This window comes from Podarcis liolepis (genome assembly GCF_965112155.1).
Source record: "Podarcis liolepis genome assembly, chromosome: 2".
Taxonomy (NCBI): domain Eukaryota; kingdom Metazoa; phylum Chordata; class Lepidosauria; order Squamata; family Lacertidae; genus Podarcis; species Podarcis liolepis.
In genome coordinates this window covers 119492723-119519982 of record NC_139555.1, presented here as the reverse complement: position 1 = coordinate 119519982, position 27260 = coordinate 119492723, and the positions used below count along the sequence as shown (strand labels likewise).

The 27260-nt window shown below is 44.8% G+C and overlaps 1 protein-coding gene across 1 annotated transcript in view; it reads right to left on the bottom strand.

Moving 5' to 3' along the window:
- The window catches only part of LOC310701175 (vomeronasal type-2 receptor 26-like), a gene marked incomplete at both ends in the record, with an annotated part of 30011 nt that extends 3479 nt beyond the window's left edge, over window positions 1–26532 (bottom strand). The window contains 5 exons of the mRNA XM_083491601.1: window positions 900–1026; window positions 7115–7342; window positions 23088–23897; window positions 24309–24600; window positions 26318–26532. Coding sequence (XP_083347727.1) covers window positions 900–1026; window positions 7115–7342; window positions 23088–23897; window positions 24309–24600; window positions 26318–26532 — 1672 coding nt within the window. The remainder of the gene's footprint in view (window positions 1–899; window positions 1027–7114; window positions 7343–23087; window positions 23898–24308; window positions 24601–26317) is intronic.
- Between the last annotated feature and the right edge of the window lie 728 nt (window positions 26533–27260).

Below are 27260 nucleotides of genomic sequence, written 5' to 3'. Positions count from 1 at the left end.
AGAGGGTTGGTAGTTTTAAATACCTGGGCATTTATATCTCGGAGGACCTCTCATGGACTGCAAATGTTAATATGGTTGTGAGGAAGGTGCAGGGGAGGTTGTATTTCCTGAGAATGCTCAGGGGACTGAATCTATCCCAGCACCTACTTCTGTCCTATTATCATAGTACCATCGAGAGTGTCCTAACCTATAGTATATTATCGTGGTATGGGAGCAGCTCTGAAACGGATAAAAAAGCTTTACAGCGAACAATTAAAATTGCCCAGAACGTTATTGGGCTCCGACTACCAACCCTGGATGAGATCTTCACGTCTCGCATCTTGAAGAAGTCACATAATATTCTGAGAGATCCCACCCACCCTGCTCACAACTTCTTTGAACTATTGCCTTCGGGCAGAAGATATAGGACAATGAAAACACGAACCACACGCCTTCTGAATAGTTTCTATCCAAGAGCTCTGATTGCACTAAATAATGATCTCAGGGCCAGCTGCAAGGTTTAGTAAGTAGGGAGTGGAAGGAATGAGATAGGTTTTAGGTTATGTTATGTTTTTAATAGGTCATGCTATATTCTGGATTATGTTATGTTTTATAGATTATGTCTAAATAGGATGAGAGTTCGGAGATACGTGCAAATGTATATGTGAACCCGGTCTTTGGGTGGGTGTTTGATTTTCGTTGTTGTGTATACTGTGTATATACGGACAATGACAATAAATTTATCTAATCTAATCTAATCTAATCTAATTTCTTTCAAATTACTTCCCGGGAGGGGATTAAAAATCAAGAAAGGATCTGCATTCAAATATGTCTTTAGAATCTTCACAGAATGTGTCTGACTAATATGTTGCCCTATCCATATTCTCCCAACAAATTCCATCTCCTGTGGCGTCACCCACCTTCCTGTGTAGATATGGTCCCTTCCGCACATGGAACACAAGCATAGCAGCAAACCGGCTTGTCTTCTTGAACCACCTTGGCATATCCTGGGCGACACCTTTTGGTACACCTGGCGTGAGGCACAGTCTAGCCATAAAGAAAAGATGCACATTAAAGGGGAAGTGTCTGCAATATTTGTGCATGTGGAACTCAGAGAGTCTGGAAAGAACCCAAGAGGGTCTCCAGTCCCACAAGAAAGCACCCTTGATGTAAGGGGTGCCAACTTGAATAAAATATTGTGGGGACCCAGGTAAGCCGCATAACACATAATCGATGCCCATCAGGTTTATGGGGCCGCAGTCCCCTCTAATATTTTATTGCGGGGGGCCAATAGGAGTTCCTAGGAGCTGGCTATATGCTTGATGTAGAACGGAAACCTCCCTACTGTGTTTGCTTTTTAAACAATAAGAATAATAATTTATTTATACCCCACCCATCTGGCTGGGTTTCCCCAGCCACTCTGGGCGGCTTCCAACAAAAGATTAGAAATACATTAAAACATCAATCATTAAGAGCGCTGCCTTCAGATGTCTTCTAAAAGTCACAACACATAATCCATGCCCATCAACTTTATTGGGCCCCAGCCCCCTCAAATATTTTAATGTTTAAATATTTTAATATTTTAATTTAACAGCTCCTAGGAGTTGGCTCCTATGCTTGATGTAAATGGCCTCGGCCCAGTATACCTGAAGGAGCGTCTCCACCTCCATCGTTTTGCCCGGACACTTAGGTACAGCGCCGAGGGCCTTCTTGCGGTTCTCTCATTGCGAGAAGGAAAGCTACAGGGAACCAGGCAGAGGGCCTTTTTGGGAGTGGTGCCCGCCCTGTGGAATGCCCTCCCATCAGATGTCAAAGCGATAAACAACTACATGACATTCAGAAGACATCTTAAGGCAGCCCTGTTCAGGGAAGTTTTTAATGTGTGACATTTTAGTGTATTTTTGGACTCTGTGGAAGCCTCCCAGAGTGGCTGGAGAGGCCCAGCCAGATGGGCGAGGTACAAATGATAAATTATTATTACTATTATTATGTAGAATGGAAGCCTCCCTGCTGTGTTTGCTTTTTAAATAATAACAATAACAATTTATTTATACCCCACCCATCTGGCTGGGTTTCCACAGCCACTCTGGGAGGCTGCCCACAAAAGATTAGGAATACATTACAACATCAAGCATTAAGAACTTCCCTAAACAGGGCTACCTTCAGATGTCTTATAAAAGTCAGGTAGTTGTTTATTTCCTTGACATCTGATGTTAGGGCGTACCATGGGGCAGGCACCACTACCGAGAAGGCCCTCTGCCTGGTTCCCTGTAACCTCACTTCTTGCAGGGAGGGAACCACCAGAAGGCCCTCGGAGCTGGACCTCAATGTCTGGGCTGAACGATAGGGGTGGAGACGCTCCTTCAGATATACTGGGCTGAGGCCGTTTAGGGCTTTAAAGGTCAGCACCAACACTTTGTATTGTGCTCGGAAATGTACTGAAAAGAGTATTATTACATAGGTCTTTGAACTACTGGACTGAGGCACAGTCTAATAATAATAAAAAAAGAAGGTACATACAGGGGAAGTATTTGTTTGCCACAAGTATTTGTGTCAATGGAGTTGATTCATAGAGTTTGGAAACAACCCAACAAGTTCTCTATGCACAGGGCAAAAGATGCAGAAACAAAACAAAAGAAAAGAAAAATCCCATCCCAGGAATAGCAGCAATAAAACACTCTGATGAAGAGCAGTATTTAAATATAGAGTAGGATCACATCTTATGCAGGGGTTACATTCTGGGGAAGGAGTAGTATATGCCAAAATGTATATGCAGTAGTAGCTTGGTTCCTGAATGGCTTGGCTCCCAAACATATCAGCTCCCGAAAGCTGCAAACCCGGAAGCAAGTGGCTTTCAGTTGAGTGCAGGAAGCTCCCGCAGCCAATCGGAAGCCGTTCCTTGGTTTTCGAACAGTTTGGGGAGTTGAGTGGACTTCCAGAATGGATTAAGTTCCAGAACCAAAATTTGACTGCACTCAAATGAGCCCCTTGGAACGGCTCCTGCACAACCACCCTGACCTTCCGGAACTGGCATGCCAAGCAGGCCTCACTTCCAAGCTCTCTGGTTTGCTCACTGGGCTCCAGGATGCTCTTGCGTGGGCTCTGCGATGTTCTCATGAGATCTCGCAGGGCCGGGCTGGATTAGCCATTAAGCAAAATAAGTACGTGCTTACGGCATCCAGGGAAGGCGGGCACCACAGGAATTTTTCTGTTGCTGGATTGACCATGGACCATATTGTGCAGCTCAATCAGGTTCCACAAAAAGGCTCCCACAATAAATGAAAAAATTACATACATGCAAACATACAAACATACATGTGTGTGTATCTGCACATGAAGAGCATTATACACATTTAATAATTTACTTAATTAATTATAATGAATGTGGATTTATTGATTAGGGCGTGACTTGCTAATTGGTTTACGATCCAACTTAGCTCTTTACAGCGGTCCGGCACGCTTCCCATCAGCTGCGCATTCTGCTCCGTTCAGTCACGCCTAGCAGAGTAAAACACAGCGGCAAAGCTGTCACGTTGCATCAGACAAATACACAGAGTGCCTGATTGTCCATTTACAGCTCTTTATTGCATCATTTCTCAGAAAACTCCAGGACTTCTCGCAGCCATGACAAACTGCGTCCTTCTCCCTCTAAACCCGAGAGGGACAGACAGAGAAAAACTCCTCCCAGCTTCCAAGGCTGACGTCAGAATGTTGAGGCATCATGGGAACCACTTAACCTCTTAAGTTCCGTCTCCCACACCCCCTCTTGCCGCACATTCTGACAAGACCTGTGGAACATCCACATAACTCTCAGACTCACACAGTGCAAAACTTACCCACGCACCTGTGGCCTGATACCTTTCAGGTGGAATACCCTTCGTTGTGCGACTTGACCGTCTGGGCACAAATTCAGATGTTTCCCCTGACTCACCATCACCAGCAGGTGTGTCCTCAGCATCACGGGATTCCCCCTCTGACTTAAAACGTCTTTGAATCCTCTCCATCACACTCACCGGAGAACTAGGCTCACTCTTGACCTCTCTTTTAACACCTTGTGGAGATACCCCACCCTGCTCCAGACTTTGGTCAGTGACCTGATCTTCATCAGCAGACTCAGCCTCTCCTTCCCCCTCCTCAGAACCTTCCTGTTCTGAATCAGAAAGACATTCTGATAGAACATCACGCTTGACAGGAGTCTTTGACCTTTCATCCTGTTCGTAGAACTCAGCGTGTTTGCTGATCAGCACCTTACTCTGATCACCTGATGGGAACGCAAACCTCCATGCACGCGCTGCTGGCTCATACCCACAGAAGATCATTTTCCGGAACTTGGATCCATCTGGCCCTTGCAAAACAGATGCATGCGAACCAAACGTGCGCAGAAAATGAATCTGGGGTTTCCTGCCATGCAACAAACCAAAAGGTGTGTCACCTACCATCGAATTGTAGGTACGATTTCAGGTGAAGCCCACATACCTGATTGCCTCCAGCCAAAACTTTGGTGGCAACCCAGAATCTTCCAGCAACACCTTTGCAGTTTTAACCAGAGCCTCACACCTGAGCTCTGCCACCCCCCTCTGATTGGGTGAAGTCACTGTGTGACGGATCCCTTTCTTGCGAAAGAACTTCTGCAAAGCAGAACCTGTAAACTGAGCACCTCTGTCACTGGTGACAGCCTGCACTTTGGTGGAGAACCTTAGTTCCACCTCCTCAATCCAACCTTTGATCAGCTGAGCTGCATCTTCCTTGGATTTGAGCCCATGAGTCCAGGTATTCTGCGTAAAGCTATCCTGCATCGTCAGCAGAAACCTGGCCCCACCCAGACTTGGTTCCTTTACGGGACCCAACAGATCTATGTGAACCAGTTCAAAGGGTTTGGTGTTTACCCTCTCCACCTTTGGGTAACTGCACCCTTTTACCTTTGCCTGTCTGCATGCTTCACAATCTATCGCACATCCACATTCTACAATGTGACAACCTTTGGCGACCTCAGGCAGCGTCTGTAGTTCTTCTAACGAACCATGAGCTGTCCTAGCATGCCAAACATGGGCACATGACACATGAGTGGGAACTGTAGCATGCAGTGCTTGTGCTTTCTCAACCTTCCCCTCACCCTCCAGAGACGTTTTAAGAATGAAGAGATCATTCTGCCCCTTTTTAACCTTGGCAAGTATCCTCCCTCCTTTGGAGATTGTGCAGACAGCATCCTCAAAACAAACCTTAAACCCCTTTTTTAACAAATAAGGCACAGGCAAAAGACAGTGATGTATCCCTGGGACGGTACAACACTCCAGCTGCTCCTGCAAAACAGAAATAGAAACATTTGCAACGTTAGTTACATTTTGTTTCTGTCCATTTGCGAAAAGTACAGTCTTTCCGGCCGGAACTGCTCTGCAATTCCACATCTCGACAGCAGGGGTCTCTGGAATCAAATTGCGATTAGCTGCAGAGTCTATCACAAAACAAAACTCAGAGCCTTTCTCACAGCTGTTCTCAAACAATGCCAGACTGGCTGTTATTTGATAAGTCTCCTCATGATGTTTGTCACGTCCACCTGACTCAGTCCCACGCCTGGCTGTTCTCCCAGGCCTGTTGCCATGGAAACCCAGCTGGTTCCCATGGGAGTTGACCTTGACAACATCCTGCCTTGCCTCTCTGCTCCGGTGGGGGCAATTACGACGCAGATGTTCCGTCGAATTACAAACGTAGCACCGACGAACGGAAAAAGCCTGGACCGTGCATTCCGCTGGCTTGGCTCCGCCCTTACACCCAGAGCTCCCGGTGCCAGCCCTGCCCTCTTTCTGGCGTTTTTCTTCTTCGTCCTGCAAGCGTCCCGCCACGTAATTCAGCGTCAGCTGTTGCGGATCCATAGACTCCAGAGTTAGACACAGATTGTCATAACTCTTGTCCAGAGAGCTGAGCAAAATGTACACTTTCTGCTCCTCTGGAAAGTTAATTTGTAACAGTCGTAGCTGGTTAAACACGGCCAGCATATCAGTTACATGCTTCCTGATGCTATCCCCAGGACGTAACCTCATCTCAAACAAGCGTCTGGTGGTGTGGATCTTTGCCCCAGCCGTGGTTCTGTGGTGCACCCGTTCCAACGCTTGATAGGCGTCACATGCATTCTCCAGGCCCTCAACCAAAGGCAGCTGCGAGCCATCCAGGCTAAGCACGATTGCTCCCAGGGCCCTCTGGTTCCTCCTCTGAGAACTACGGGCATCTGCTATCTCAGCTGCTGTAGCTTGAGCCCCTGGTGTAGGAAGTGGGGGTGCCTGCACGGCCTCCCACAGACCCTTCGCCACCAGCCATGCCTTCAGCCTCCTACTGTATTCTTCCCAGTTTCTGCCATCCAATTTTTCAAAAGGGACGGAATATGAATCGTGGCCTTCTGCCATGGTCTCCCGTTCTCCCAAGGTGCCCCAAGCTGTACTCACTGATCACCAGCTCTTCCGGCTCCTCTCCGTGGAGAAACGATTACCTGCTGCTCTCAGCACTGCAGCATTCAGCACAGCGTCTTTCAGTCAGCTTGCTTGCCTCAGATACAGGCCTCCGCTTCCGTCAGCTCCACTGCCCCAGAACGCAGACTTCAAAGCATTCCGGCAGCCTCCAGCGACAGCTTTACAAGCGGTAATTACGGCCCCATAACCTGTGGATTTATTGATTAGGGCATGACTTGCTAATTGGTTTACGATCCAACTTAGCTCTTTACAGCGGTCCGGCACGCTTCCCATCAGCTGCGCATTCTGCTCCGTTCAGTCACGCCTAGCAGAGTAAAACACAGCGGCAAAGCTGTCACGTTGCGTCAGACAAATACACAGAGTGCCTGATTGTCCATTTACAGCTCTTTATTGCATCATTTCTCAGAAAACTCCAGGACTTCTCGCAGCCATGACAAACTGCGTCCTTCTCCCTCTAAACCCGAGAGGAACAGACAGAGAAAAACTCCTCCCAGCTTCCAAAGCTGACGTCAGAATGTTGAGGCATCATGGGAACAACTTAACCTCTTAAGTTCCTTCTCCCACAATGAAAGCATCAGCCAAACTTCCCAAAGATTATACTTGAATTTCTCTTGGAAATATTCAACAGAATAGTAGATCTTCATGTGTATCATGTGGAATAAAGGGGCTCTTACCTGGTTGAACCTCTTGGGCCACACAATAGCTTCTGGGTTAATGGTGAGCTTGAAGTCAGGGGATGCCTCTCTCTCTATACTCCCAATTTTCACTCTAACACAAGACTCATTGGGAAGCACCACCCAATTCTCAATATCAAACATGATTGGCAGCTCCCCATCCTCACCCAAATACAGTCCGCCCATGGAAGTGTTCAACAACCGGGTTTCTCTTAAGAAAGGGTGAAGCTGGAATGACAGGGAAAACACCAGCATTTCAAAGCATTTTGGAGATCTCATCCCTTCTCCCTTTCAGCTCCCAAGTCCTGGCATACCTGGCCTCGTTGGAATTTACGGAGGACTAAACACCTGAACTTAGAAGGCATTTTAGATGCCTCATCCCTGCTTCCTTGGAACTCTAAACTCCTGTTGTGCCACAACTACTCCTACTGGCAAGACTAAACAGACAGCCACCAGGTGGAGGGTGCTTTTAATTTGTTTTGGCTTCTTTTGGTTTTATTATATGGTCTTATGTTTTTTATTGCAGTAGACCACCTTGATATTTTATGAAATACACTAGATAGATAGATAGATGATAGATAGATAGATAGATAGATGATAGATAGATAGATAGATAGATAGATAGATAGATAGATAGATGATAGATAGATGATAGATATATAGATATATAGATAGAGATAGAGATAGAGATAGAGATAGAGATAGAGATAGAGATAGAGATAGAGATAGAGATGATATACAGATATATAATCTTCCATTAGGAGCCTAAAAAAAGAATCTAAATCTAAATAAATAAAACAAAAACCTTTTCCTCACTGTTGCATTCATGTATAAATCAATGAGAATGATTATTGTAGAGTTGGTAGAAAGAACTTTGATTTCTAGAAAGGGAAAGTGTAATGGGAATTGGGGTTGCTTGTGCGTAAACTCCTCAACTGTTCCAAGCTGGTTGTGTAGCTAAACCTTTTCCCGGTTTGACAGCCCTCACAACGCGACTGTCTCAATCACTGGCAGAATCCGTCAGTGGGCATTTCCTGAACTTCTCCCAACATTTCCTGAACTTCTCCCTATTTTCTATCTAGATTCTCCAAGTGGATTCTTCCATGGATGCCTCTTTGAGGGGCTTAGAGGATTCACAAAGATTCCAGGGGATTTCTCAAGGACACAATTTGTGGAATGCTTTCCGGGGAGGTTTGGCTGGTACCTTCATTGTACACCTTTAGGTGCCAAGCGAAACGTTCCTTTTTAACCAGGCCTTTCGCTGATTCACATCCAATGCCCTTTTAAATGTTTTCTGGTGGAGGCGTTATTGGTTTGTTTATGTTCTTTTTTATGTATTTTGAACTTTTTACATTGTCTTTTTATGTTGTGAGCCACCCTGACATCTATGGCCAATTGGTGCTATTATTAATAATAATAATAATTAATCAAACTGAGGTGTCTGGCTTAGCTCGTTTCTGACTACCTAATATCACTTAGTCATGTCCTTCCATTTCAGTTGACAACGTCTTAAGAGGCTTAGGAAATTCAGCTATGAGTAATATGCAGTCTAACTCAAGATCGAAGAGCCTGGTACAGGAATGATTTCAAGCAACAGTGGGCAACTCCACAATTGCTATTAGTGAAGAATCGGGAATCAGAAGCTTTAAGAGGTCTACTGTCAATTATCTATCTCCTCCGCATCACAAGTGAGCTAAGGGAACTTTGACAACGATGCTTTTGGACCTTTTTCTCTCCATACACATGGTTAGCTAGAATTGCAGTGAGAGGAAACTGCTTGCCTATGAAGTGGGGGGTGGTGTTATTGGGGCATTGTATTTTTATTTTGTATTTTGTGGTTTCATAGTTATACTTTGATTTTTTTTCTGTGAACCGCCCTGAGACCTCCGGTATAGGGTGGTATATAAATGGAGTAAATAATGATAATAATGATAATATTTGTGGAGTTTACAGCAGCCCTCAGGAAAATACTATCTGGGATCCAGATTATTTTTTAATTCCAACAACAACCTGTGGTTCCACTCAAGATTCAGAGGGGTGGGGACATTCAACTCTACAATTGTACAACTGTACAAAGGCCTCAGTTTATTTGTAGCATCTTTGTTTTGCTCTTTGGCCAATCTCCCCCTGTAGCTTACAAATATTATTCCTAAAACAGCCTATGTCCTCAAGCATATAATTTTAAAAGACATGGATAATAATAATAATAATAATAATAATAATAATAATAATAATAATTTATTTATACCCCGCCCTCCCCAGCCAAAGCCGGGCTCAGAGCAGCTAACAACTTCCTTGGTGGCGCCACCGGCAATGTCGGACTCCCTCTGAACTGGAGGGACCAGCTCCGCATGAAACGGGTCTTTTCCGCTGCGGCGTAGCGGGGACCCTTCTGGAAATCACAGGCGGATGAAGCCTGTGACCGTGGGACTCTGCGGGCACCCTTAGCGCCCCCCCAACCCACAAAGGAACCCACAAACGGGCTCCGAAGTGAAGAGGGGGAAGTGGCGTGGTGCTGTGAGTTAATTGCTTTTTCTGTGGAGCGAAGCCGCATAGCAGTTGCCGGAGAGCGCTGCCTTTTTCCTGGGACAATTTGGCATCTAAAATAACCAACCGTGAGTACTGGAACATTAAATATATGGACTTCAAATAAGAACTGGCGAAATAAAAAGGAATTTGGACTTTAAAATTAACCCTAATTTGGTACTGAAATGGGAAGGTTTAAACAGGAAGTCACCCTTTCGTTTCCTTGTAGTCAGAACAAAGCGAAGACAACGCAAACTAGAGCCTTAAAAATCACTTTTAAAGGATCGACTTTCATCATTTAAAATCGCTGAACCCCCGTTCGGTAGCAGGAGAAGAAGGGGGACTTTTTCCTGAACTGTTTAAACCTGCAGAAGTGAAGCTAAAGCAAAGTAATTTTCCACCATCCTGACCCTGGAGCGGGGTGTCAGAATTGATGTTTGAAGCTCATTGACCAGAAACAAATGTCTTTGACAGATAGTTAAAAGAAGAGAAACACTGTGACTCCATTGTTTCCTTTCGTCTTTTAAAAGAACAAATATGGACAAAATATCTTAAAAAGGAAACTTTGTTGCTATTGTTTTCAAGAAAAAGAACAACCAGAAGTTTTTCCCCCTAGAGGGGAACTGTGAAATTGTAGCTAAATCCTGGGAACTTGCAGCTGTTACTGATTACAACTGTGGGAAAGGATTTGTGACCTTGTAGGACAATGCCTTCAGAAGCACAGTTGGGTGCTTTCTGTAAAATAAATGCCCTATTGGATCAGTTAAGTCAGAAGACGGATTTTATGACTAATGCGGCCAGAACCTTTGAACAGGTAGTGGGAAACTATATGGAGCCCACTCATGAACCAAAACAGGAGCGTGCCATGACAGAACAACTGAAAGAAGATGACCTTGCTGAATCCTGGGCGCCAGGGATGGAGGGACTTTTGGCCCAGCAGGAAAATGAGCCTTTGGATTTGACAAATGAACTTGGAAAAAACCAGATTTGGAAAGATAAAGTTTGGGTCGATTTGGAAATGGGGGGTTGGACTGACCCCCCTATGCAGGGATGTTTGGACTTTCCGAGTCTGGCAATGGGCCGTCAGAGGTTTGGAGCTGCTGGGACTCCCAATCTTGGAGGGAATCTGAAACATGTTTTAAAATACTACATGGCACATGCTTTAAATGTCATGGCACATGCTTTAAATGTTGCCTGTTCATCTAGATCAAAGCAGATGTTGATGGCGGGTGGAGGAGACCAGTTGGCGTGTCAAAGGCTACAGCCATGGCAGGTATTTCCTTTCCTAGAAATCGAAGTTGTTTCTACCAACTGTACAATAATCATTCTAAAATCATTTCATTTTAAAATCAAATCAAATGAATGGCAACCATTGGGCTAGAATTCTGTGAGGATTTCAAAAGGAGGGGGTAAGGCTGTGCCTTGGCCAATGGCCTGGTGAAACAACTCTGTCTTGCAGGCCCTGCAGAAAGATGTCAAGTCCCGCAGGGCCCTAGTCTCTTGTGACAGAGCGTTCCACCAGATTGGGACCACAGCCGGAAAAGCCCTTGCTCTGGTTGAGGCCACCCTAACATCCCTTTGGCCTGGGATCTCCAATATGTTTTTATTTGAAGACCGCAAGGACCAAAACGAAAAGAAATTAGAAACTCCCCTCAGACTCTGCCTCCACAAACAGTGGTCAGGATGATAGGAGCCAGAGCCCAGCTCCGCCTGAAGGGCCACTGTCTCCCTATCCCTGAAATAAGGACTATTTCCCTGTGAAAGGGAACCACTGAAGCGGTGGTGGAGAAGCATGATATCCATGATGTGTTTAATTATTTACACTTTAAGCTTCGTTACTGGGGGCTGGGGAAAGTTATATGGAAGTTGCTCAGCAAAGCTTCTTGGAGATTTGATTCCGCGAATGAGGAAGTCTCCAGGACGCGAGTAACTCTGCGCTTCATTTTCTTCCCTCATCAAATTTAAGGAGCACTTTGCTTTCAGCTTCCCACAGACTTGTCATGTGACAAAGACACATGAGAGCAGAGGCAGCAAAGCAGGTTGGGAAGTGCTGGGACTGCACAGTCATTTGGGCCTGCTAAAGTTATTCAGGCCTAACTGCTAACTGTTGGGTGACTCTGACATGTGACATAGTAGCCAGTTTTTCTTTTGTGCTCTGTGTAAGAAATCAGAGTCTGTCTGCTTCGGTTGTGAGCAGAGTCAGTATGTAATCTCAGTCAAACTGTTTGGAACCATGTTGTTTATGAAGAAGTTTATTATAACTTAGTGAAGCTTTTATTCAATTTATTTTTACTCTGAAGGAGCGTCTCCACCCCCATCGTTCTACCCGGACACTGAGGTCCAGCACCGAGGGCCTTCTGGCGGTTCCCTCATTGTGAGAAGGAAAGCTAAAGGAACCAGGCAGAGGGCCTTCTCGGTAGTGGCGCCCTCCCTGTGGAACGCCCTCCCACCAGATGTCAAAGAGAACAACAACTACCAGACTTTTAGAAGACATCTGAAGGCAGCCCTGTTTAGGGAAGCTTTTAATGTATTATAGTATTTTAATATTTTTTGGAAGCTGCCCAGAGTGGCTGGGGAGGCCCAGCCACATGGGCGGGGTATAAATAATCAATTATTATTATTATTATTCTTTAAAACTCAGCATTATTAATTTACACTGCACGTGAAGACTTGATGGTGCATTAGAAGCAGAGGTAGCAGCACAAGCTGCAGCAGGGAGGTCATCCTGGATTGGCCTCCTGCACCTCTATTTTGACTTCTCCTTTCTCCCCCACAGCCAGTTAATCAGAAGAAGTCAACACCCTCCAGCACAGTGTGATCTCTATAACGTCAGGCTTCCTTGGCTTCTTGTGTTTAGGCAATTGCCTGGGATGTACCTTGAGCTTTGGGAAGAATAAATCACTATCATTTTTATAATTGAAAGGGGAAGAAAATTCTTGGGATCTCTACATGGTTCAAGGGGCAGGGACAGAGCTGGGGAAAAATATGTTTACACCAAATCACAGATGTAGCTTCAAACTGCAACATGAGTCACTTGCATTTTGGGGATGAGTTTGCCTTGAACTTTGCTAAGAACAGCCCTGCTGGGTTAGTCCAAACTCCCATCTAGTCCTGCAACACAGTGGCCAATCAGACATTGCTGAGAAGCTCACAAGCAGGGCATGAAAGCAATGGGCCTTGCCAGGCACTGGTCACCAGCCACTGGCATTGGGGGAAGTAACTATGTACTGCATAAATAAATGTTTTATTTGCTCTCAATCTCCCAACCTTCCGATTCATTGGATGTCTATGAGTGCTGGTCCTAAATAAGAGAGGGAGAGAAAAAGGATGGATCCTACCCTTCTCCAGCAGCTCAGGGCAAATAAGTGAGAGGTCTGCTCCATGGGGGTGAGTGGGGACTACCCCACCAATCGCAACCGGCCTTCATGCCACCACCACTCCCCTGCCTTCTTACTGACAAATGGTGGTTCTTCTCCATCATTGTCTATGTTCCAGCTATCGTGGTGCCCCTCTCACTCCCACCAAACAGACAGCTGTCACATTGATTTGTTGAAGCTGACCTTGAAAACCCTAAATGACATTGGTCCCTTATTTCTAAAGGAGTGTCTCCACACCCATTGTCCAGACCAGATACTGAGGTCCAGCTCCAAGGGCCTTCTGGAGGTTCCCTCAAGCATTAATACACTCCATTGAGATTCCGTTTTTCAGTTGCTGTTTTTAATACTAGTGTAGCCTTTTCAGGCTTTACCCTCAGGTGGGAAGAGCATTCCTCCTGAGATAGGAAAGTGGGAGTCAAGCAGACACTCAAGGGTTGATCCAGAGAAAGAGCTTTATTACTACCATCCGGGCTTGGTAGAAGGAGCAAGCGTGATAACTCACAAGCTTAGCACAAGTTCACAGCCATTTGCACAAAGCATATATTCCCCTCCAGTTCCCTCCCCCTTTCCCCCCTCCTCAGGAGTCTTGCCTCATGAGTTTCCCTGAGCATGAACAGAAAGCTCCTGTCTTGGGACTCTTGGCGCCCTTCCCAGGAAAGGGGGATGAGAAGCCAAGGGGGCTGAGGAGCCTTGCGCTTCAGCATGTCCAAGATGTGTTGCAACTAGATGAGATAAGACTCAGTTCCCAGGCCTGCTTATTCTTGGCATTGATAGAGTCTATTCATTAGCTTCTTGAAGCTCTATCGTGCTGATAAAAATAACGTTTTGCCTATGCAGCAGCATCTTGTGAGAAAGCAGAGGAGCAGAGAAAAGCTGAAGCTGTGGATTTTGGGCCTAGGTGGGGTCACCTGTCCTCACCTCCTTCATTAGAAGCAGAATTTCAAGTTAAACTAAGTTATTCTTTGGGCTTCGGTCATGAATTCAGGAAGAAAGGGAGGTGGGTCATGTCAAAGTACAAACTGGATATGGTAGAGAAAGATAATTATGTATGAAGAGGGAGGCTGCACTCCGTGTAACTCTACAGGTAGGGCTATCCCTAAAAGTTGTATGCCCAGAAACTCTCCAGGCATGTGATTCAATGATTCCCTTTCATCACTCAAGAGGAATGAAAAATGAAGAGCAAATTTTATCTAAGGAGATAAATTCATTCCCAAGGCAACTCTGCGTGTTTCACTACTACTGTCGTGGAATACAGTTATAAATATGATAAGAATCAGACAACAACTTTAGGTTTTGTGGCCAGGTGTTCCTTTGTGTTCAGATCAGGCCTCAGCACAAGAATGTAGCATTTGGGAATGAAGATGCAGCCCAGAAGCCCAGCACTAGAAGCCAAGATGGAGAAGATCTGCACAGCTACCATGTATTTCCCCTTTGTGCTTAGGTAGGTGGGCACAAAGGTGATCCAAACGCTGCAGAAGACCAGCATGCTGAAGGTGATCAGCTTGGCTTCATTGAAGGCCCCAGGCAGCTTCCTGGCCAGGAAAGCCACCGTGAAGCAGATGGCAGCCAGGAAGCCCATGTAACCCAGGGCAGCATAAAACATGGCAACAGACCCTTCATTGCATTGCAGGGTGATCTCTCCAGGCTGGGAATGCATGTCAGACTCTGGGAAGGGTGGAGAGATGCCCAGCCAAACGATGCAAAGGACCATTTGGACACTGGAGCAGGAAAGGACAATGGAGGTGGCCAGACTTTTCCCTAACCATCTCCTCACCCTGTTCCCTGGCTTTGTGGCCAGGAAGGCCAGCACCACCATGATGGTTTTGGACAGCAGAGAAGATACAGCAATTGAGAAGATGGTGCTGAAGGCCGTTTGTCGAAGGAGGCAGGTGACTTTCCTGGGACGGCCAAGGAAGAGGAAGGAGGACAAGAAGGACAGCAGGAGGGAGACAAGGAGGATGTAGGAGAGGTCCCTGTTGTTGGCTTTGACTATGGGAGTTTCCTTGTATTTAATGAAGATCCCTACAACAAAGCCTGTGGTTAAGGAGAGGAAGAGAGCCAAAGACGTCAGGAGAATCCCCAAGTATTTTTTATATGATAGGAAGGAGATAATCCTCGGAATGCAGTGATCTCGGTCCTTGTTTGGATATTGTTCTTCTGGACATTTGGTGCAACACTCTGCATCTGAGGAGAAGAAAAGGAATGGCTTTGGCTTTGCTTACAGACATATTCTATTACATGTCGAGAAATGCACTCACATGGGAGATACCAGAAAATGAGAATGTATTGTAAGAAAGGGTAGCCTTTTTTGTGCATTTCATTATGCGATAGTTTTCTGGCAGTAACACTACTTCATTTCCATATTTCATTTCACTTTTAATTTGTATACTGACTTTCTATATTGCTATGCAGAAGGAGGGTTACAAGCTGAAGAAACAACAAAATAGACAGCAAAGATCACAGGCGTATTACACACACAAAAAGTCATAATAAAAGCATAACTTTAAAATAAACAACATATCAAATAAAGCAAAATTCAAAAATATTCAATATTAATACTAAGGAATAGTAAACAGTAATATTTCATATCAGTAAATGATTAACAGCTTACACTTATCATGTACAATAAAGAATTGTTAATCTATAATCAATAAAAAATAGCAAGTCACAATGAATAAAATACCACAAAACATACAAACCATGTAAAAGGATCAAACTGAGAAACAAAGACACACAAATTATGATTTATTTATTTTTAATATCCTTGAACTCCTCTCTTCCAAGCTGCTACAGCTGTTCTCAAACTCCTTGTCTGGGATATCCAATAACTTCCTGCTGAAATCCCATAATAATTAATTGTTCTATAATGCAATCTAATGGAATGTTCACATAATTTTTTTGATTATTGTGCATAATGTTTTCTCTCTTTTAAATAAATATTTGTTATTTTCACTATTTCTCGTTTATTTTGAAGACATTTTTAATTCACTTTTGTGAGGGTGGTCCTGGTTCTCTGATCCTAGAAGGCATGGTATAAAATAGCCAAAGCTCTGCCTTATGGGCAGGGCAGGCTGAACCCAATTTGCATCCCAGAGATTGCTTCCTGCAAGTCGTTTCTTTCTAATTACTTCCTGGAAGGGCGTTAAAAATGAAGAAATCAAGAAAGGATCTGCATTCAAATATGTCTTTAGAATCTTCACAGAATGTGTCTGGCCAATAGGTTGCCCTATCCATATTTTCCCAACCAATTCCATCTCCTGTGGCTTCACCCACCTTCCTGTGTAGATATGGTCCCTTCCGCACATGGAACACAAGCGTAGCAGCAAACCGGCTTGTCTTCTTGAACCACCTTGGCATATCCTGGGCGACACCTTTTGGTACACCTGGAGTGAGGCACAGTCTAGCCATAAAGAAAAGATGGCACATTAAAGGGGAAGTGTCAGCAATATTTGTGCATATGGAACTAACTCAGAGAGTCTGGAAAGAACCCAGCAGGGTCTCCAGTCCCACAAGCAAGCACCCTTGATGTCAGGGGTGCCAACTTGAATAAAATATTGTGGGGACCCAGGTAAGCCGCATAACACATAATCGATGCCCATCAACTTTATGGGGTCCCAGCCCCCTCCAATATTTTATTGCGAGGGCCAAAGCCCCCACAGTTCCTAGGAGTTGGCTCCTATGCTTGATGTAGAACGGAAGCCTCCCTACTGTGTTTGCTTTTTAAACAATAACAATAATAAATTATTTATACCCCACCCATCTGGCTGGCTTTCCCCAGCCACTCTGGGCGTCTTCCAACAATAGATATACATTAGAAATACATTAAAATATCAATCATTAAGAGCTTCCCTAAACAGGGCTACCTTCAGATGTCTTATAAAAGTCAGGTAGTTGTTTATTTCCTTAACATCTGATGGGAGGGCGTTCCACTGGGCAGGCACCACTACTGAGAAGGCCCTCTGCCTTGTTCCCTGTAACCTCACTTCTTGCAGGGAGGGAACCGCCAGAAGGCCCTCAGAGCTGGACCCCAGTGTCTGGGCTGAACAATGGGGGTGGAGACGCTCCTTCAGATATACTGGGTTGAGGCGGTTTAGGGCTTTAAAGGTCAGCACCAGCACTTTGTATTGTGCTCGGAAATGTACTGAAAAGAGTATCAATACATAGGTCTTTGAACAACTGGACTGAGGCACAGTCTAATAATAATAATGAGATCTCACAGGGCCGGGCTGGATTAGCCATTTAGTAAAATAAGTACGTGCTTAGGGCATCCAGGGAAGGCGGGGACCACAGGAATTTTTCTGTTGCTGGATTTACCAAGGACCATATTGTGCAGCTCAATCAGGTTCCACAAAAAAGGCTCCCACAATAAATGAAAAAATTACATACATACATACATGCAGACATACATACATACATACATACATACATGTGTGTGTGTATTTGCACATGATGAGCATGATACACATTTAATAATTTACTTAATTAATTATAATGAAAGCATCAGCCAAACTTCCAAAAGATTATACTTGAATTCCTCTTGGAAAGATTCAACAGATTACTAGATCTTCATGTATATCATGTGGAATAAAGGGGCTCTTACCTGGTTAAACCTCTTGGGCCACACAATAGCTTCTGGGTTAATGGTGAGCTTGAAGTCAGTGGATGCCTCTCTCTCTATACTCCCAATTTTCACTCTAACACAAGACTCATTGGGAAGCACCACCCAATTCTCAATATCAAAGATGATTGGCAGCTCCCCATTCTCAGCCAAATACAGTCCGCCCATGGAAGTGTTCAACAACCGGGTTTCTCTTATGAAAGGGTGAAGCTGCAATGACAGGGAAAACACCAGCATTTCAAAGCATTTAAAATCATTTTGGACATCTCATCCCTTCTCCTTTGAGCTCCAAGGTCCTGGCATACCTGGCCTTGTTGGAATCTACGGAGGACTAAACACCCAAATTTAGAAAGCATTTTAGATGCCTCATCCCTGCTTCCTTGGAACTCAAAACTCCTGTTCTGCCACAACGTCTCCTACTGGCAAGACTAAATAGTCCAGGTGGACGGTATCAGAACAAAGGAAAAACATGACTGCCAGCCTGCGTGTCGAGGCACAGAGAGAAAACGAAAGCTATATAGAAAAACAGAAACTTCCTGTGAGCCGGACGTACGCAGGCTGTGACTCAAACAACAGCCTGCTCCCTTTTTAAGGTGGAACGGAAATATCCTAACATCCTCCCCCTTTCCGTGTAACTTGTAGTACCTGTGGTTCAACCCAATTGCAACCTCTGTACATAAACCTTAAGTTGTTCTCTGTTAACAACCTTAGACAACAGGTCAGCAGGAATTTCATTTCCTGCCATGTAGGACATCTGAATGAGTCCTTTCTGAATACACTCTCTCGCACGATGTAGCTTAATCTGCAAGTACTTGGTTCTTTGCTTGCAACTCTCTGAGTTCAGCAAAGCCAAACAGGATCTATTGTCTTGATACACTTGTATAGGACACTTCACAGAAACTCTGATGTCCTGAAACAGTTGCATCAACCATTCACAATCCATGAGTGAAAATGACAGAGCATTGAGTTCTGCTTCACAGGAACGTAGGCTTACTGTTGTCTGCTTCTTGCACAGCCAGTCAAACAGACAGTGGTTGTACATGTAGCATACACCAGAAGTGCTTGTACCATCCGTGGTGTCACTTTCAAAACTAGCATCTGCAAAGATTTCAAGACCTTTAGTCTTCTGACTGGTGAACCTCAGCCTGTAGTGCAAAGTCCCTTTCAAATAGCGGGCTATGCGCTTCAGAGCTTTCCAATCCTGAACAGTAGGATTGTTGGCATGTCTGCTAAGCAGGTTAGTGCTTACAGCTATGTCAGGTCTTGAACATCTAGCAATGAAATTCAGCTTGCCTAGAATGCATCTGTACAGTGTAGTGTCAGAAAACGCTTCAGCAGTACTAGCTACCTGGTAACCTGTCACCTGTGTCTGCTGGGTTTGCATCAACCAAATTCAACCTGGTTAATACATCAGCAATTTTCTGTGTTTGGTGTACTAGAAAATTACCTGCTTGGTCCCTCTCCACCTGCAGAGAAAGATAGTTGGATACCTCACCAAGATCCTTCATGTCAAAGTGCTCCTTCAGCTGAGCTAGGGTGCTTTGGTACAAAGCCTGATTCTTCCAAAACATTAGAAGATCATCAACAAAACATAAACAATACAGTTTGTTTTGCCCCTCCTCCTTGACAAACACACATGGATCAGCTTTGCCTTGGTGAAAACCTAGAGAAAGCAATGTCTCGGTGAGTTTTGTGTTCCAACACCTGGCACTCTGCTTGAGACCATATAAGGACTTCCATAGTTTACAGACCATTCCCTTCTGTATCTGCATCCCGTCAGGTGGAAGCACATACAGCTCCTCCCCCAAATCCCCGTACAAAAAAGCTGTATTAACGTTGTGATGGGAAATGTGCAGTTTCTCCTCTGCAGCAATCTTGAGCATTAGCCGAATGCTCTCATACTTGACGGTGGGTGAGTAGGTCTCGTGGTAATCCTGTTGTGCTGGTCCCGGAGGGAAGGTTACCGTTGGCGTAGTCAAAGTCCGGTCCTGGGTCACTGGGCTGGAAACAGTTCACAAGGAGCGAGGTGAGGTCCGAAGCAGGAAGCCGGGCGGGGACAGGAACGCTGGGGGGAACAGGACTGGATGCTGGCCGAAACAGCTCATCGACGACATTGCTCCCGCAACCTGGGACCGGGCTGACTGGCCTTTATCTTCTCTGAGGCCAGGGGCGGTCCCGGCCCCCAGGAGACCCGCCCCTCCTGGCCTTAAGGCGAGCACTCCTGGGAGAAACCAGTTCCCTTCGCCTCTCTGCCCTGAGCCTCTGCAGTTCAGGAGAGGCCGAAGGGTTACTGGACCCAGGGGGAGACTCACCTGTAGGCACTGAGTCCTCAACCACCTCCGGAGCCAGAGTGGATTCACCTGGTGCCTGCTCCTGAGGATCCGGCACAGGTGCAGGCCCATCAGAATCAAGGCCCTGCCCCAGTTCAGCCGGCCCTGGAGGCGGGGACTCCTGTGCAGGCTGGGATTCCTCCGGTTCAGCCTCTGAATCGGTTTCCCAGGCCATCACACCTGTCCTGGTACCTGTGAAAAACCTCTGGCAACCAATCTGGCTTTGTGTCTGACAACCTTGCCATTCTGTTCTGTCTTGGCCTTGAAGACCCATTTGCTGCCAACCAGTCTCATTCCTGGGACTACCGGTACCAGCTTCCAAGTTTGGTTCCTATTCAAGGAATCAACTTCAGCCTTCATGGCATTAAGCCAAGGCTCAGCATCTTTAGAGGTTAACTCCTGAACCTCTTTGAAGCTTGAAGGTTCCCACACCTTCTCTGAGCTACTAAGAACAGCAGTTGCTGTCTTAGCAAACTCATCAGCAAATCTCTTTGGAGATTTGCCTTTTGTGGCCCTTTCAGATCTGCGTACTAGATGCAAGTCTTCTTCACTCATCTCCTCCTTCTTTGGAGAAAAGTGGCCAATGGTGAACAGTGGTTCTTCCAGTTCATTGTCAGACGCATCAGATGGTCTGACTGAGGCCTTTGCGCTCTTGTAGTCTGCTGTGTTTGTTGTCTTTGTCCATGGAGTTTTCTTGGCAGGGATACTGGAGTGGCTTGCCGGTTCCTGCTCCAAGTGGATCACGTTTGGTCAAAACTCTCCACTATGACCTGTCCATCTTGGGTGGCCCTGCACGGCATAGCTCATAGCTTCTCTGAGTTATTCAAGTTATTCTCTGAGTTGTCAAAGCAAAGTGGCTGTCCAGCGAGGCCTTACAAATAGCAGGGGAGAGAAGGCAAGCAAAATGCGAGGGAGATAGTGAAAGATACAGGAAATTGAATGCAGATTTCCAAAAAACAGCAAGGAGAGACAAGAAGGCCTTCTTAAATGAGCAATGCAAAGAAATAGAGGAAAATAATAGAATAGGAAAAACCAGAGATCTCTTCAAGAAAATTGGAGATATGAAAGGAACATTTCGTACAAAGATTTCCATAATAAAAGACAAAAGTGGAAAGGACCTAACAGAAGCAGAAGACATAAAGAAGAGGTGGCAAGAATACACAGAGGAACTATACCAGAAAGAAATGGATTTCTCGTATACCCCAGGTAGTGTGGTTGCTGACCTTGAGCCAGACATCCTGGAGAGTGAAGTCAAATGGGCCTTAGAAAGCACTGCTAATAACAAGGCCAGTGGAAGTGATGATATTCCAGCTGAACTATTTAAAATTTTAAAAGATGATGCTGTTAAGGTGCTACACTCAATATGCCAGCAAATTTGGAAAACTCAGCAGTGGCCAGAGGATTGGAGAAGATCAGTCTACATCCCAATCCCAAAGAAGGGCAGTGCCAAAGACTGCTCCAACTACCGCACAATTGCACTCATTTCACACGCTAGCAAGGTTATGCTTAAAATTCTACAAGGCAGGCTTAAGCAGTATGTGGACCGAGAACTCCCAGAAGTGCAAGCTGGATTTCGAAGGGGCGGAGGAACCAGAGACCAAATTGCAAACATGCGTTGGATTATGGAGAAAGCTAGAGAGTTCCAGAAAGACATCTACTTTTGCTTCATTGACTATGCAAAAGCCTTTGACTGTGTCGACCACAGCAAACTATGGCAAGTTCTTAAAGAAATGGGAGTGCCTGATCACCTCATCTGTCTCCTGAGAAATCTCTATGTGGGACAAGAAGCTACAGTTAGAACTGGATATGGAACAACTGATTGGTTCAAAATTGGGAAAGGAGTACGGCAAGGCTGTATATTGTCTCCCTGCTTATTTAACTTATATGCAGAATTCATCATGCGAAATGAATGGGAGAAAGGCGATGGCAAACCTAGACAGCATCTTAAAAAGCAGAGACATCACCTTGCCAATAAAGGTCTGTATAGTTAAAGCCATGGTTTTCCCAGTAGTGATGTATGGAAGTGAGAGCTGGACCATAAAGAAGACTGATCGCCGAAGAATTGATGCTTTTGAATTCTGGTGCTGGAGGAGACTCTTGAGAGTCCCATGGACTGCAAGAAGATCAAACGTATCCATTCTGAAGGAGATCAGCCCTAAGTGCTCACTGGAAGGACAGATTGTGAAGCTGAGGCTCCAATACTTTGGCCACCTCATGAGAAGAGAAGACTCCTTGAAAAAGACCCTGATGTTGGGAAAGATTGAGGGCACAAGGAGAAGGGGACGACAGAGGACGAGATGGTTGGACAGTGTTCTCGAAGCTACAAACATGAGTCTAACCAAACTGCGGGAGGCAGTGGAAGACAGAAGTGCCTGGCGTGCTCTGGTCCATGGGGTCACGAAGAGTCGGACACGACTAAACGACTAAACAATAACAACAGTCTGCTGTGTCATCACTGTTGCTGACACCAGCAGCAGCGCTGCCCACTGAGCTGGAATCCGAACTCTGATCATCATCACCATCATCCTCAGCTTCCTCTTCTTCCTCAACATTATCTACTTTTTTCACATCATCTTCATCTTCCTCTGGGTAACTCTGGAAAATTCCCACATTCCCCCCACCCTTAGGATTGTACTCAACACTCTTTGTGAACCTAATGGTCTTAGAGTCAGTCACCCATACCCTGTATGCACCTTTTTCGTACCCCATGAACAAACCATGTGCCCCACGCTTTCCAAGCTTGCTGCTCTGTGGGGTGTGTACCCCCATGTCAGAACCAAAGATTCTCATGTGCTTGACGTAAGGTTTCTTACCAAACATCTTCTCATAGGGAGTACGACCAACTTCTCCTACTGGCAAGACTAAACAGACACCCTCCAGGTGGAGGGACGTCTGATTTTACCTTGTTTTGGCTTCTTATGGTTTTATTATGTGCTCTTATGTTTTTTGTTGCAGTAGACCACCTTGGTATTTTATGAAATACACAATGTATATTTATCTTCCAGCAGGAGCCTAAAAAAAGAATCTAAATAAATAAAACAAAAACCTTTTCCTCACTGTTGCATTCGTGTCTAAATCAATGAGAATGATTATTGTAGAGTTGGTAGAAAGAAAGGAAATACCTGCCATGGCTGTAGCCTTTGACATGCCAACTGGTCTCCTCCACCCGCCATCAACATCTGCTTTGATCTGGATGAACAGGCAACATTTAAAGCATGTGCCATGATTTGGACACTGAAGTATGTTCTGTGGCTGTCTTGAGACAGAACACTCTGCAGCGCCTCTTCAGACGGCACCTCTGGATTCTCCACATCTCGGCATCTTCTCCAACCTCTTACAGCGAGGACGTGCTTTGAGTATGAACAGCTAAATACTTTTTGCCGCACAAGATTAGGATTATGGGACTCTGGTCTACAGACGTCACATTTGCTCCTTATTTTGGTCTTCATTACAAAGGAGAATGAACCATGGATATAATTCAAGTACTTGGGACCATAAGACAAATTCATGTCAATGTCTTGAAAAGCTGTTGTGAGCCATACTTTTGGCCCAATATGATTCCCGAGTTTTTGTAGTATTACTATGATGAAAGCCAATCCCAAATAATTACTTTCATAGTAAAGGAATACATTGGTCTGTCTCCGTAGAGCAATTAATTCACTTCGTGTGAACCTCTCAGGTTCATTCTTTTCTGATATTCTTACTGAAAAGTCAACACAAATTCCATTGCTGGCCATCAGAGATGTCATGGCACTCAAGAACCTTTCTCCATTCTCACTGTCTGGAGCAAAGAGGCCGATCCACGTCCATCCGAAATGCTGGAGGAACTTTACAATCCCCGTGTACTGAACTTCTTCATTGGGGACCGTACGGTAGACAAAAGGGACTTTGGTGTTCTCATCAACAACCCCAGATACAAAGCCATAACTGAACTGGAGTGGGGAAGAAAAAGTATAGTGTTTCATTTTCAGAGCAAAGTACATGATTAGCCTGAAATATTTAAAACCTAACAAATATTGTGCTGACCAGGACTGATTTTGAAACTTTGGGCAGTTGCAAACCTAGCAAAGTCTCTGTATTGAAGAATCATGGAATCGCAGAGTTGGAAGTGACCCTGAGGTTCGTGTTGTCTTCCCCCCTGCAATGCTGCTGTCCCATACGGGGATCAAGCCTGCAACCTTGACGTTGGCAGCACCACACTCTAACCAACTGAGCTATCTAGCTTGACATAGCTCATGATTTTCTCCCTCTTTGATGCCTTTCATTTGACTCTGCTGACGATACAGTGAATTTATTTTGCTGCTGAACCTCTTTTGTGTCCCTCCATGCCCCACCCTTCATACCTGTGGGATTTTGTACAGGCCTGACGTGGCTGAAATCACTTTGGAGATGATGGAATTGGCTCCTTCAAGAACAGCCAAGATATTATTCCATTTTCCACAGCGATAGTTTGGAATATTGCTTTCCCCACCTGCAAGCAGGTCTAGCATGGCGTCAGAAGTGATCCTTGCATTGTAATAGTTCTCATAGAGGCTGTAGCCCAATGTGATGTTGGGTAAGAGCCTGGGATTCCGGTTGATCTCTTGGATGGTGAACAAGAAGGACAAGATATGCCAGTAGAACCTAAATGACAATCTGTAAGAAATCAATCAAATAAAAAGTGTCAAACCATTCACCATTTAATGAAAATAAATAGTATTTGATTCCCAAAATCATGGTCTGCATTAGGGCTGCCATACGGACATAGAAGGAAGACAGCAGTTGGAAACAGTGTCCGGGTAGAAATCGCTGGAATTTCCCTTAAAATAACTCAAAAACTTTGCCAATAAATCTTTTTGTCTGGATTTTCACTTGCCACAATATGCGGACTCTAGTCTCTATGTTTGTTTGAAGGGTGAGAAGAGACATATCCTTCTTACAAGATGAAAATCAATTTCCCACTTAAGAATTAAAATATAAGGATTTCTCAAGAGGAGAAGCACACATCTTCAAAGAACAAAAATGAAGAAGACATTCTTTTTTCCGAATGTGTGAGAAATATGGGGAAGTGGCTGCTAAGGCTAGTATTGGCTGCTTCAAAGGAGTTGCATAAAGAGCCAACTGCAATGGAGAGCTAAGTCTGTTTAGAAGCTCTATTTGATTAGTGTGGCTTATTTTCAATAGGCATGATTCGGATTGGGCTGTTATTTGATAAAGGTCATTTTCAACCAGTCTTTCTGTGAAACAAACCATCAGAAGGATGGATTTTCTTCCGTCTCTCATGTGCAAGTGAATTCAGGTGTCTGGCGCAGTAGTGAGGGGGAAATCTTAGGAATGTGGATTGCTGCTGGGGGAGTTAAGCAGGAAAAAGTCCCTGGAGCCAAATTAATTCCCCAGAAGCACTAAACCTGGATAAGCTTGCAATTGAGTGTCTTATTCTGCTTCAAGCGAGGCTTATTGTGTAGTTCCAGGTTGAAATAATGTCCACTTAAACTAACATTTCATCCAAAAGGATAGTTTCCTTGTCATTCATATTTCTCCCTCTGGGAACTGTTCAATCTCATTGCAATGGCAGTCGCAGACACTAATTCTGCTGATATCTTCTTGGAGGTTATTTCAGACAGGGAAGGGATGGAATCAAATGCCTTCCCAAATATCAGCATAAAAGACCTCTGTTTTGTCTTTTTAAATATGTTTTCTTTTGGTTTTCAACAGTAACACCATAAACTTAACATGAACAGCAAACACAACACTCAGAATATATATTATTGGAAGTAACCTTAAGGTACATACATAATAGGCTCACTGGTTAATTAGCCCTCTCCATAGAGATATATGTGCTATAGGGTGTTGCAGTAATTGTGCTGACTTCTTAATGTGATCTGTAAAGAACAAGCACATGCTTAAAAATTTGGCTTTCTTTACCAGTCCATTAAAAACTCTGCTGCATTGGGTCAAGTGTTCAGAAAGTGCTATTTCCCATACACCTGCATACCAGGAACACAAAGTAGGATTTTCTCCAGTGTCCCACTCATCTCATGAATGCAGCTGTGATCATTCAGTGAATCATTTTGATGCCTGATCAGGTTCATTTATACACTTGTATTCTTCAGCAAGCAACACCGCAGCACAGAAGGTAAAAAGAGAGCACGTCTGGGAACATGCAACCCACTAGCTGCTGCGAAACTCAAGTTCCCTTCAGCCCCTGCCAGCATGGCCAGTGATCAGGGGTGATGGGAGCTGTAGTCCTGCAACATCTGGAAGACCACAGAGTCCTCACCCTAAAATAGAGACTATTTCCCTATTGGGGTGAAATAGGAGCCATTGGGGTGCAGTAGAAAAATGTGACGTCCTTCTGCATATAATTACTTACTTGTCCTTAAACCTGGTTAATGGGGGCTCCGAGAAGTTATATGGAAGTTGTAGACCAAACAAATTTGGAGATATTATCCCGCCAATGAGGAAGTCGCCAGTCTGGAAATAATTCTGTACTTTGATTTCTTCCCGGATTGGATTCAGGGGGCATTTTGCCTTCAGGTTTCTGCAGGATTCAAGCAAAATGAGAAGCATCAGCATCTGGGATCTCATTCTGACTGACTGCTACACCTCTCTTGTGAGTGTTCCTCTCTCCCCCATAGCCAGCTACATCAGAAAAACCCCCAAAACTCTTATTTATCTAATATGGGTAGTGCTCAGCGATAGCTTCAGAGCCATTAAACCTCACACAGATGTATCCCACCCCCCTTACTCTCAATCATGAAGTCTGTCTCTGACGCAGGTGATCTTCTGTGCATCAACTTTTCCCTCAGGAACAAGGCAGAATAAATCACTATGATGTTGATAATTATAAGGGGAAGGAAGTTCATCTTTGCAACAACCTGAAGTCTCTGTGTGGCCTGAGGGGCAGGAGCAGAGTTGGAGATAAACATGTTTGGGAGGAAACAAAGTTGCAGCTCCAAAGTTTGACATGGGTCACGTGGTGAGTGAGAGTTTAGCATGAACTTTGCTGCTGACAAGAGCATTACAAGAGTCCTGCTGCTGGTTCAAATCAAAGCTTAAACCAGTCCAGTATCCTGTTGCCCCCAGTGGCCAATCAGACATTTCTGGGATCCATCCAAGCTGATGGCAGTAGAGTTGATCCCAGCAACTGACATTCAGAGATATGCAGCTTCTGATCCTGGAAGTCATGTGTCTTTTAAAAGTGTCTCAGTCAGCAGCTGAAACAATATTTTAAAAATTCCTTCCAGTAGCACCTTAGAGACCAACTAAGTTTGTTATTGGTATGAGCTTTTGTGTTCATGCATAGGTAAAGGTAA